The sequence below is a fragment of the Atractosteus spatula genome, chromosome 4 (genome assembly GCF_055471065.1).
Source record: "Atractosteus spatula isolate fAtrSpa1 chromosome 4, fAtrSpa1.hap1, whole genome shotgun sequence".
NCBI classification, from domain to species: domain Eukaryota; kingdom Metazoa; phylum Chordata; class Actinopteri; order Semionotiformes; family Lepisosteidae; genus Atractosteus; species Atractosteus spatula.
This window is the reverse complement of record NC_142709.1, coordinates 11586609-11599321: the sequence shown is the minus strand read 5'-3', so window position 1 is coordinate 11599321 and position 12713 is coordinate 11586609. Positions and strand designations below refer to the sequence as shown.

Here is a 12713-nt window from a genome sequence, read left to right as displayed (position 1 = left end):
AGTTTCCACTTGTCCTCTGGTTGATTCTGGTTGACGTTGTCAGTGCCTTTGAGGATTTTGAATACTTGAATCTGGTCCCTGTATAATATTCTCAGTCGATGATTAAAAAAAACGTATGATTTTTTTTAGATTGTCAGAGTAAGACACTTTTCAGCTTATGGATATACAGTATCTGCCCACTCTTCACTGGGCTGATTCTATGTGGTGACCACAATTGTACACAGTATACTGTACCTAATTAGATCTTCTAGTATATTTTATGATTTAAACATAACATCCCTTGATTTACTTTCTACACTTTTTACATTCTGTTTTCCTGTTAAATCTCTTAAAATACACAGAATGAGAACTATAAAAAGCTTCAAAAAGTATTTAAAATGTATTATTTAATGTGTTTGGTTATGTAATGTGTTTCACTATACAATTCAATATTTGTACTCCATTGTCTTATTCAAAAATTCAACCTGTCAGCAGGCTCAAATGCAAATATTTTTCATTAAATGAAAGTGCTTAAAAAGTGTTCTTTTACAATTATCAGTACACTTAGTTGCAATTTGCTGAATACTAAGCATATTGTAAACGTAATCAAATTGTTACCAGCATCAATATTTTAAATCAAAATAAATGTTGTTTTAATTTCCACCCAAAGAATTACAACTCCTCAACAATTCTACAGTACAATCTAACAGTATTGTACATCAATTTAACAAATATTTTGAAGTGTTACTTTACATTTGAATACAATTAAACAAGCCACGGGCTTTTAAAAATTGACTATAAAAGAAGAGCAATGCTCTCAAATAGTGTTGTTCCCAATGAATTTCAAATTAATGGATGTATAATGTTAGATGTAGATGTAAATCAGAATCCTTAAAATCAGAGTAAAAAAACAAAAGTTCAAAAATCAAAAAAGGGAAAAAAATGAAATAAAAAACACTAAAAAAGCAATCTGACTTACAGCTTCATTAAAATGTCATCGCTGTTTATAATGATTATTGATGAGACACTAAATGCCGAGTGTTATTCTGCAAGCTGCCACATTACCCTATTTACTGGCAAAATATTGTGTCTGAATATGTATGAGATAGATTACGTGCTTGATGGATACTTAAGTTACTTAAGGAAAGAAGGGCTTATTTGCTTATTTGAATGGATTGATATTCAAACCTCGGGGATCTAGGTAAGCATAGCAACTTGCCAGGGATTTGTGAATTTTTCTGTGCTTTTTCAAGTCAGTTAAAAGCTGTGTTTTAGCTCAAATTGTTTGACTACAATGTGCAAGACAGCTGGGGGAGGGCGTGTTTGGAGTAGATATGGTTCGAAAGAAACCTGGGACGACTGATAAAATAATACTGTTGCAAATACGAATCAGCATAACTATTGTTCTGTCTTGAACAATTTGATTGTCAGGCCTTTCATCGTTTGATCAATTTCTGTGTGCAGTGGCTTAGAGAGGTGAAAGCTAAAGATTTATTTTATTTTTTTCTAATTTACATCCTGAAGACTTAATGAAAATTAAGCAAAACATGTAAAAAAAAATCTTTTTTATACTAAGACAGAGTGGGGATCGCATGGCTTCTATGTTTAGTACTTACTCACTCAGGCAAGGGGTTCTCATTCATGATAAAGGCACATAAATAATAATTCAGCACATATCCACTAATAACTCCTGCATAATGAGCCCAAACTGAGATAGATGGAAACATATGTAAAGCTGCTAAAACTCTTGAGAGGTAAGAATTGTAGTCAATATTTGCTATATGTCTATCCCAGTGGGATAATTTGATCAATGTTATTTAATTGGTTTTCTGTTCAGAGATACTGGTATACGCAGCCATCCTGTAATAGCGTACAGCTCAGTTTCGTTGTCTTTTGTTCCTTACTATCATTTAGAAAGCCTCATACTTTGTGAATTTTCATGAGAACAATTGTTCTGTGTTCCTTGAGCAATCAAGTGGCACAATTAGTGACTGGAAGTACTTGAGTCAGGAGAGTAAACAGACTCTGCCAATTCATCCTCACTCTCATTTTCCTCATTCTCCTGTACACGTTGGTGCTTCAAATACTTGTTATTATACATTTGTACTTCTATATTAAACTGTTCCTCTGAGAGCCAAAAGCAGTGATGGGTTTCCACATGCTGACAGCTGTCAAGACAAAAAAAAAACAATAACAAATATCACTTTCCCAATCAACCACCACCTATTACACAGTTCCAGCTCAATAACTCAACTCATTTGTGACTTTGTTATTCCAGCACAGAAACATGCTCAAAGCTGTAGCATTGTAAATTGAAGCAGATGGCAAGATAGTCTGCTGTAAAAGAAAATCTTTATAATAACTTTTTCACTCTTAATTCTACAGCAAAGAAGAACAAGGGGTTAATACTTTTACTCATTTGTGCTCTTTTTAGGGGCTGGTTATAATCTGTTATTCACTAGAGATAAAAAGAACAGTAAAATAACTGATAAATAAAATATAAACACTTAAAGATGCACTTTTAAATCCTAAAAGTCATATTTTGAAGCACTGTAGATCTTATAGATTTACCGTTTTCCATTGATGAATTGAACATCCAGGTTAGTGCCAATGAACCCTTGAATAACACCAGGTAGGAAGATCAGTGAGACGGGGTCTGCTAGGGTTAACACAAAGTCACCCTCTGCCAGTTTGCAAGAGCGGCTAAACTTTCCGAAGATGAAAGATTTTCTTTGCACTGTGCTTGTGCCATCTGCCCAGCAAACCACATAGTGCTTTCCATCTCCCACTCGCTGCTGCACCTCAGCTATTAAGGAGAGACATAACATTTTTAAAAGAAATAATTTCATGTCAAGATTCTAATAGCAGGTGAGTATCATAAACAATAAAGAATTCTAGAATCCTAGAATTATAAAGAAAAGTTTAAGTTAAGAGAACCCAATTCAGCTATCTAGCTCATTTTGTTTCTAGAAGAAAGGATCTAAGTTTCAACAATTAGGCTGGGTAGCTCAGCTCCAGATTCCCACAATCTTTTATATAAAATATCCCCCTAATTTATTTTCACTATTCGTTTAATAGTTTTCACTCTCCCATAGTGTGTCCTTTCGTTTGTGTTTCCAGGTTTGCTGTCTGTTGGATTGGCTATATACAGTAAATGCCTTTGAGAATTCTGAATAATTTTTCTCTTCATAACTTGAAATAGCTTGTTCTTTTAGCCAGACAGAGTCAGAGACATTCCTTTGATGTTCTGATCATATCTGGTGGTCAGTCTTATGTGGACTGATTCCAGAGCAGCAACCTCTTTAACCATAATTGTACTCAGCAATTTGTACACAGCAATTTAATTAAGGTCTTACTAGTGCATAGTAGAATCAAGCCAGTGAGTAAGTCTCTCCCAGCTGCCTGACCAAGTACCCACAACCCAGCAACCACATCTCAACTTGGTCTTGTAATGTACACTCCCAGTTAAGTGCTGGTAGCATGGGCCATGACAGGCTAGAGGTGACTTTACAGGCTCAGTGAATATTGTGGAATGTAATAATCACAGATGCAGAGTGCAGATTTTAGCTGATAACTATTAGTTTGAGATTACTGTTATTTCTTTTACTTGATCAATGTTATTTTAATTAACTTAAAGAAAATGCCCTAGTACTTTAATTAACGTACAAGGGAGGGTTATTTATGTCTTTTGTGGACTTGATTACATGTGAGTTTGGCTTTTCATGTGTACAGTGTAAATATACTGTATCCTTACAATATTTCCTTTCACCTGTATTGTTGCTTCACCACTTTGTCGAGAATATGTAAGCAACGTCACAACATAAACATATTATAATCAGACATTTTTATATAGTATATAGGTGGTGTTTCCCCATCTTATTTCTATGATTTAAGCTTTTACTACCTGCATGTAACACTCTACACTTATCTACATTCAATATCAGCTGACAATTGTTTTCCCAATACTGAATTTTTCTAAATCTTTCCATTGTTGCTTCTAAAGCTGTTTGCTAATCCACCTATTTTGGTATCATGTACAAACTTGATAAGTTTACCAACTATACCAGAATCTATATCACTGTTATATATTAGGAAGATAGGTGGTAGTAGCATATCCCTATTTCCCTGTAAAGACTGTGATGTACTATAAGTGTCACCTTTTCTTTAATACACTGTCAAACTGTCCAGAGCTAAAGTAATGCTATTTTTTCAATTTAGCATTTCCAGAATATCATTTTTAATTGGAATTGGAAACCTTAATTGTACAAAACTATTTTGCTCTATAAAACAGATTTACCAAGATGATAGGTTCCAGTTGCATCATCCCTTGCAACTACTGGTTCCCCCACCCATCGTTCTTCACACTCCAACATGTAGGCCACATCCTGCTCAAACTTCTGTGCAGGAATCAAATATGTCTGCTCTCTGGAGACCAGGCCTTCGGTTCCATCATAATATCTGACCTACACAACAGGAAAACAAAGGGACAGATGCAGATTTAACTTTGTCGGGTCCACTTCTGAAATATCCCTCACATTTAGATTTCAGTGAAAATAACGGAATAGCAAAGAGGGAATCCAAGATGCTCATCTGGAAGAGAGACTCCCTAGGAATGTGGGATGAAATCTCCATTCTGGGTTCCAATAGCCTTCGGACTGTCCTTATGCCCAGGCTTTTATTTCCTTAGGCTAAACTCCCTCAGCAGGCTGAGCAAAACCTATTCCAAGTTGCTCACCAGCTAAACATTTCAAGTCTAATTTAAAGCTATTAGTGGGTGATATGTATAGATAAATGCATAGATACATCGTAAACGTCTAGGCCATTAGAACAAACTGAAATTGTTGCATCTTTTTCTGAATTAATAATTAAATGTATGTTCATTGCTTTTTTATGTTCAATTCTTTGGAATGGACAGTTCCATCTTCAGCTCCCCAAACATCAAAGAAAGAAGACACGACTCTGTAACCTTTGGCCTGTTCGACAGCTATTAAATCTTTAAAGATGGAATGCAAAATTTGATGTACTGTATACATCAGAGTTCAGTAGCTGATTGCTGGACAGAAGTCAATGTCTCAAGACCACATAAACTGGCCATAGTGAGACTGTTTCCTCTTTGGGATGTTCCAATGTAATGTTTGTGATTCATTCATCAACACGTTTAAAATTTAAGGTCACAACAAATAATGAAATCAGGCTACTAGCACTCACATTGCTCTAGTAAATGATGAAATCATCAGTTGAATCTCACCTCCAGCTTTAAGTCAGCCATCACTTTTATTACCACTCCAGGGCAATAGCACTCAGGATACAGAGGATGGACAGCAATTACAGGATCTTCTATCTGGAAGTAAGTACAGCATATAGTATTTTTACAATTAAGAGCTTAGGGTTAAACAGTTATTATAACATACAGTACATTAGGCTGTCACAGTTTGTTGGAAACAAAAATGTTTCTGAAGTTTACAAAATCCACACCCGTGTGACATCTTTTGCAAAGGCAGTGTTAGAAACAAATATAGTCAAAACAAAATATTTTTTAATGGAGTATATTTCTGTCCTGTAAAAAAGCAATTGAAGATCTTGAAAAATGATATGGTTTCAATTATTTTCATTGCTTACTTTTTTAGCATTTTTAGCATTTGTTAAAAAGCATAAAATGTTGTTGAAACACTTCCTAATTAACAACATATGCAAATTGAGAAGCATATAACAAGAATATTCCAAATTAGATGAGGCCATTTAACACATTCCTTTGGCTGTTAATAACTTATCAATTCAAGGACCATAAGAATCCATTTAGTTTTTTTTATAATAATTGGAAAACCTTTCTAAATTCCTCAATGTGTTTTGTACAAAATATTTTTTTGTATCAAGATAATGAAAATGACAGTATATGAAAAAAGAGTGAAAAACAAATTCAAAAAAAGAAAATTTTAAATAATTAATTAAAGATTGCTGATCTCCTTAATCTTTTGCATTTCTTAGTGCTTGGGTATCATGGATTGCTTCCTTATTTATGCTTTCGAAAAATAAAATGGATTCCTGATTTGGGGGAAGTTCCATGTAATGAATCTATGTTTCTTTATATGACTATTTGTACGTATCACTTATGGTAGGCTCTGGGCATTGATAGAATATTTTACTGTCATCTTTCTTCACAAAGATGCTTTATTGGTATCTCAAATCAAACATCCTTATGCTTCGAAAGGAAGTGGGGATGTATTCTCATTTAGACCATCTTGTACGAACAAACGTAAGTACTGTACGTATAATGCTGGCTAATGAAATTCACTATATTGCCTCAAAGGTATTTACAGTAAGAATAGTGTAGTGTAGTGAATATGACGTTATACGTTCCTGACTGTCTATCAATATGTACAGTATATCAATACATTATATCAATAAGGAGGAATATTACTCGATCAATCACACTAACTAATTTAGGTTCTAAATTCAGTCACATCACAAATCTAAATATAAATACATTTATAGTCATAGATGCACTATACAAATATTGAAAGGTATGGTCATAAACAAAATATAAATTATAGAATTACTGTACTGTATGTTTATCATTTCAAGTTCCAGCATATCTATGTACATGGTGACTAAGTCTCCTTTACCTTTATTACATTTTCAGAGTCCTGACCCTCTGTAATGATATCTTCTCTCCAGATTCTCTCCAACTCTCCCTCTTTGTTTTGCAGGAAGTAGCTCTGGTCTCCACAGGAGTGGATGACTGAACCTGTCAAAGATTATTTTTTAGTACTTTTATTATTTTAACTTTAATTGTTGTGAGAATTTGGGCAAACAATTTCTAATATTTGTGACCTTGAGCGCTTCACAATCGTTAAAATCACATGGTATTAATGCTTTGTATAAATGTCCCCTCTTGCACTCATATATTTAGAAATTCCATTTTTTCTACCATCAGCATCGACTTACTGCGATAATACCAGCCATCGTGAGACCAACGGGCAAGGACTTCTTGTCCTGGACTCAATTTGGGTAGTTTGAGTCTGGCACTGTTCACATACTCAGGAATGTCAGCCACAGCCTCACCTTTCAGTGACCAGGAAAAAAGAAAAATATGATGTGATATTTAAAAAATAAGAGAAAAGCACTAAAAAGTGCATAATTTCAAATAATCTAAAAAACAACAGCTTCAAATGTTCTGTGTCTTCTCCTCCACACTACTTAAGATGGTACGGACTGTACATTAATAATGTACAGGTAGCTTTTATAAAAAATGCCAGATAAAGAAAAAAGAGAGAGAGGCATGCCACACAAGAGAGTGAGTATCCAGACGTGGTGTTAAATTGGTCATTCTTATCTATGAAATATGTCAACAAGAGTTCTGGTTTCTTACTACTGTGCAACAATATCACTACAAGTTGCCATAGACAGCAGACTCATGAAGTTAAAAGCACATCTTCACCCACATAATCTATTAAAGGAGCACATAAGATTTGTACTTATACTGAATACAAATATTGAAATGTTCAGATTCATCACTGAAACCATACTGTAATTAGTACAAAAATCTGAAGCAACTAATTTGGAGCTACTGCGTTTTGTGCCATAGTACATCACAGTGCAAATCAGCAACTCTGCTCATAACAGGCACTTTACATAACAAGACCTGACAGCAAAATAAACTGGATTAAGAGCCAAGGAGTCCTTTAGCAGTTCACTCTTCGACAAAATCTCCACACGTAATGACACTAATTTGAGAATATACTAGATGCCAGTTTCAAAATGAGTGATCCCACTGTTTCACACATCCAGGGACATAACTGAGTTAAAGCAGAAGAAAATACTCTGCTTTTGTTGAATAATCTTTGAACATCGAGCATTTCTGGACATAAAATGAATAATAAGTTATACTACAATTTTGTTTTGGCTCAGGTTTCTCTGGGCCCAGGGGTGTTTTCCTGAGTTCCACCTTCTATAACATACACCTTAGGAAAAGTAATCATGTTTTCTGGCTTAATAAAATCACTTACTAAGATCTCTATTTGATGAGATGAGACAACACAGACAGGAATGGCTCGGGCATGTGATGAGAATGAAAGAATGATTTAAGGTGAGCACAGATTAAGAGAGGACAGCATAAAATCACATTGCACCAATCACTTCTGGCTGATCTCAAAGAGATTGGACTCTCCCATGGTACTGTACTGTGGAATGCACAGCTAATTACCGTGTAAAGTGGAAGCAAATGTTAATGGCTTGATATCGCATAACAGGATTAATCAAGTACACTAACTTTTAGTAATGTGTTACTATACGAGCAAAGTTGCCTGTATTTTCATCTTTTAGATTAACGCAAGTGCAGAAAGAAGCTATCCCATCTGACATTTCGAAAACGCACCTAGAGCGAATGGTGTTATTCCAGGCCCTTTAATAATTTACATCCAGCACTTTATCGATGTACAGTACAAGATTCAGGAGATTATATTAAGGGCAAGAGAAAGGTGATTGAAAGAATACATTGTTACAAAATGATGCCTTCTCCAGATGGAATGGAATTCATCCAAACTACTGAGAGTAGTTTGAATAAATTAAAAGAAAACACATAAAAAGGGCTATGAAATATATCACACGGGTTATTGTCTGATGTAAATAATTATTCATAAAACTAGTCTTTTAACAGAATATGGAGGTCTAGCTGTGCATTGCGTGACAGAAGAGCAATGTTTTCTGCAAAGCCAGGCTCCATTCATGCTGATGGGACAGAGGAAGAAATTATATTCTTGGCCCCTACAGAGGTTGATTTATGGGAGAAGGATCCATAAATGCAGTGTACCTGACAAACAAAAATTAAACCCAGTTATCTCCTAAAAATCTGTCAGATCCTGGATATAAAAAATAGTATGTCATATTTGCACTTCATGTTATTTGTTATACAAATTTTCTATGTGCATATATAATTATATACTGTTTCCTGCTATTTGCTGCAGTCATTATTCTATATTGAAACTTCATGCACACATAACAGGTTTATGTAATATACTTTATAAATCCTTTTTTGAATATAATAGAATTTCACATGATGTGATCAAAACTACATTATCTAGTAGTGCATATGAGATGGTTATTGCCAATTCCTTAGAAGTTTCCTTTGAGGACGAATTCAGTACCTTCCAGCTTTAGTTGTACCCCAGATGAAATAGGAACAAAAACATGAAAGAAAATTATGTATTATGTCCTGCTGAAAGCATTCAAAAATGTCATACTGCAACATAAGACTAAAGTCATAGTTGTCTGAAATAATTCAAGTCCAGAAAACACTGTCACATTTCTTTTATAAAACCTCCTCTGGCCCAGATTACAATGCTATGAGCTTCTGGCACGTCTGAAAGGGAGTGGAGGTTAAACATTCTAGACAGAATTGCTCTAGGCCCTTCAGACCCTATACTCTATATTCAGAAGTATATTCTATCTATTGTCCTTATATTCAAAACCATCCAGAATGGAATGTGACAATAAAAAAATATGAGTCCAAGTGAATGAGGTCAACTGGATTAAGAGATGAACAGGGCTGTTAAAAAAACAGCACTACCATGTGTCTGTGAAATCTTGGAATTACGGGAAAGTACCCATTTAAAGGAATAGAGCCTATTTCCTTTATTGTATTGACTTCATTTCTTGCAAATCCTGAAGTGCCAAAACAATGATCTGTTAGTGCCAGTCTCATTCTATGACAGGTTCCTCTTTGTCCAGTCTCTGCTGAACGCGAACTGATGATCCATCCAGTCCTGAGCATCCAGTCTGTATGACCAAGTGTAAATCTGGAATTACATTTCATGTATTCTATAAAACAGTGTTTTTTTGTTTCTGAACTAGTATTATGTTTGAAGCATACAAGCGTATACTATTTAGATAATCCGTATGGGATGCTTGATTGTTAGAGGAGCCTTGTTCAGTCATGTGAATTAATCAATGTTCCCATAGGATCCTTACACATCCTCACACCTCCGACATACTGCTGTCATGAAAGCACTGTTGTTTTGATAGGCAGATTTGGGATTTGGGATGGGATTTCCTTTTTTGACTTTCACCAGTGGACTTACTGTACAGTACATCACCTCATCACCTGTGTCTAATCAAAGTCACAGTCACACTACAGTCAATTATGAATGATTCAGTACTCAAAATTATGCTAAAACATTTAATCAATACCAAAACCAAAATACTTTATTTTATAAAAAAGCATTTTTGGTGGTCTCCATGTTAGTTGACCAAAGAAACTGGTTAATTAATGCATTATCTAAGTGCAACATTTAGACTCCTAATAAGAACTTTATAAATCCAATCAACTGATATAACATGCTCCAAACACTATTGAAATGTTTTCTTTGTATTGACTCCACACTGTATTTCCTCAAGTACCGACATCTTAATTGTGTCTGTATAGTCTAAATAAAGCAACGTTGTGCCTTTTTAAACCTGAAGTTTAAAAATAAACACAAAGACTTTTGATCATCATGTGTCTTGCAGTCACTGCTCAGGATCTATTAACAAGCTAGGCCTTCAGTCCTCATCTGAACTTAATGGCTTCTCGACGAAGTGCAGGTGATCATTTTCAAGTCCCGCAGAATATCTTTAGAGGATCTCACAGCAGATTTCTAGTTACATAACAGGAGAACTCAGAGGTTATTAATCAGTGAAGCACCTCAGGACAACAAGAAAACACTGTTTTAACAGTGCTTCAAACCATCCTTATTCCACCTAATACATTAAATCACAGTGATTCAAAACTCTCAGTCTAAAAAAGACGCAACTGCTTCTCAGTCATTAGTCATTGTTGCTACTGTATAAGCTTGAAAATATAAAACACTTAAAATTATTCAGGATATTTGTGATGTAAATGGGTGGCAATTATTAAATGCATCAAATGTTTTGAAATGAAAATATGTTGTCAGCAATGATTTGTACATATCTAGAAGCATTTAAATTATAATTGTTAATTAATCTGGTCTGCAATTAACAATATTTTGGTAAAGGCCACATTAATTACAATATGCACAATCACTGAAAATATTTACAAACCCTTTAACCAAAACATAATATGAGTACAAATAAGCTTGGTAGACCTCCAACATTAGACAGGTCTTCAAGTAAAATGACAGCTATTCTCATATTAAACATTGAAAAAGAAGTGTATGAGTATGAACTTTACAAATGCCCGTATTTCACATTTGTTAATAAGTGCAAAACAGTCCTTGGCCTGACACGTATTGACAGTTGTTCTGTCCATAGAACTGAGGACTCATCACATGGAGTTTTACTTGTTCACCCATTGTCACCACAGTAACTGTCAGCCCCAGGCCAGCCTAAAGAGACCTGGGAAATCCTTTTAACAATCTGCAGCCCAATGTTGCTAATCACAGATTAAAACTCATCTCCTCTTTGAGCCTCCTAATCCCTTTTCTTGGATCAGAGTTGAAAATACGTACCAACTGTAAAGCTTTAATTTAAAGCTTATAAAAGTACAACACTAAAGAAAAGCACTTGGCACACAAATTCTCAAATAAGCAATTGTAGTCATAGGCTATAAATAAAACATGAGAAAGCATTATTTTTCAAGTAGATGTGGCTTTTCTTCATTAATAAAGGGGGATATGACTCTCCTAAGAAATTTATATACTGTATGTTTTTCACTATTTTCAAATGGCAGTTACTTTAAGCAAGTAAAATGTTCATGTTTGAAAATCCTTTTTCTTATTCTGATGAGATGTCTCTCAAATCTAGAAAATAAAAGATCTGCAATACAGTCTGACAGGGAAAGAAAATATATATTTAATTAACTTCATTAATTTAAATTCATACAAGGTTCTATAAAGTACACTACAATATTGAATACTGTATGTCCACTGTTGATCACTTTAGTCTCCACTGATCCCAAGGACAATAGGCTAGTACCTAGCCTCATCCTCCACTAAATAATTTAGTGATGAATGGACACTTGGGTAGCATGGTCACACAGGGATCAGCATTGCTGCCGTGCAGTACTGGGCCTTGGATTCAACACCCTTCAACAGTTTATGGAGCTCGTCTGATTATAATAACACCCATGTGGCCTTGTAGGGCTACTTTCCAGGGCTTTGTAGCCGCCTTTTTTCACATGTCTCTTGTTCTTCTGATTGTTAATTATTCACCAAGCACTCATATCTGGATTTGTGACCAAGCAAGCTTCTGGATTCACTGCGTCTCTTAGCTGGGGATTAGCAGCTGCAATGAGATTGTTACTAATCTTTTGATGCCATTTGGATGTTAAATGTAAGTGGCATAACAGCTGCCACATAGAAGAGGTTTCTAAGAAAGGCAATGCAGAGTAAGGTATGAATTGCAGTTCGGTCCTCTCAGCAGTCAGAAGCCATCAGCAGTCTATCCCAGAGTCCCAGCACACTTTCACCCAGCATCCCTTATCTGCCTTCAGTATTCTGGCAGTAAACAGGCTTATCAGTTCATGAGAAACAGACTACATTGCTACAGTACTTTACTGAATAGGCACTCCCAATACTTTAAAAAAGCTCTTTCCTTGGTAGGGGTAATACAGAATATATATGTATGTCTCCTCTTCTGTAGTTAGTTAAAGTGCATTATCATATGGAAGCATAATAAAGGAAAAATTCGATGTGATCTCCAGATTTTGAATATTTTGGATTTTGATCAATCCAAATTTAATGGTATAGCATGGAGTACAGGTACTGTATGTTTCATGCAAA

At 35.0% G+C, this 12713-nt stretch overlaps 1 protein-coding gene across 1 annotated transcript in view; it reads right to left on the bottom strand.

The window, feature by feature from the left end:
• Window positions 1–608: 608 nt before the first annotated feature.
• The window catches only part of LOC148835823 (von Willebrand factor A domain-containing protein 3B-like), a 53533-nt gene continuing 41428 nt past the window's right edge, over window positions 609–12713 (bottom strand). Inside the window, exons 30-35 of the mRNA XM_088913180.1 lie at window positions 6925–7041; window positions 6603–6724; window positions 5228–5320; window positions 4277–4442; window positions 2551–2785; window positions 609–2147 (exon numbers count right to left, since the gene is read on the bottom strand). Of these exons, the coding sequence (XP_088769306.1) occupies window positions 1964–2147; window positions 2551–2785; window positions 4277–4442; window positions 5228–5320; window positions 6603–6724; window positions 6925–7041 (917 nt within the window). The 3' untranslated portion in view covers window positions 609–1963. The remainder of the gene's footprint in view (window positions 2148–2550; window positions 2786–4276; window positions 4443–5227; window positions 5321–6602; window positions 6725–6924; window positions 7042–12713) is intronic.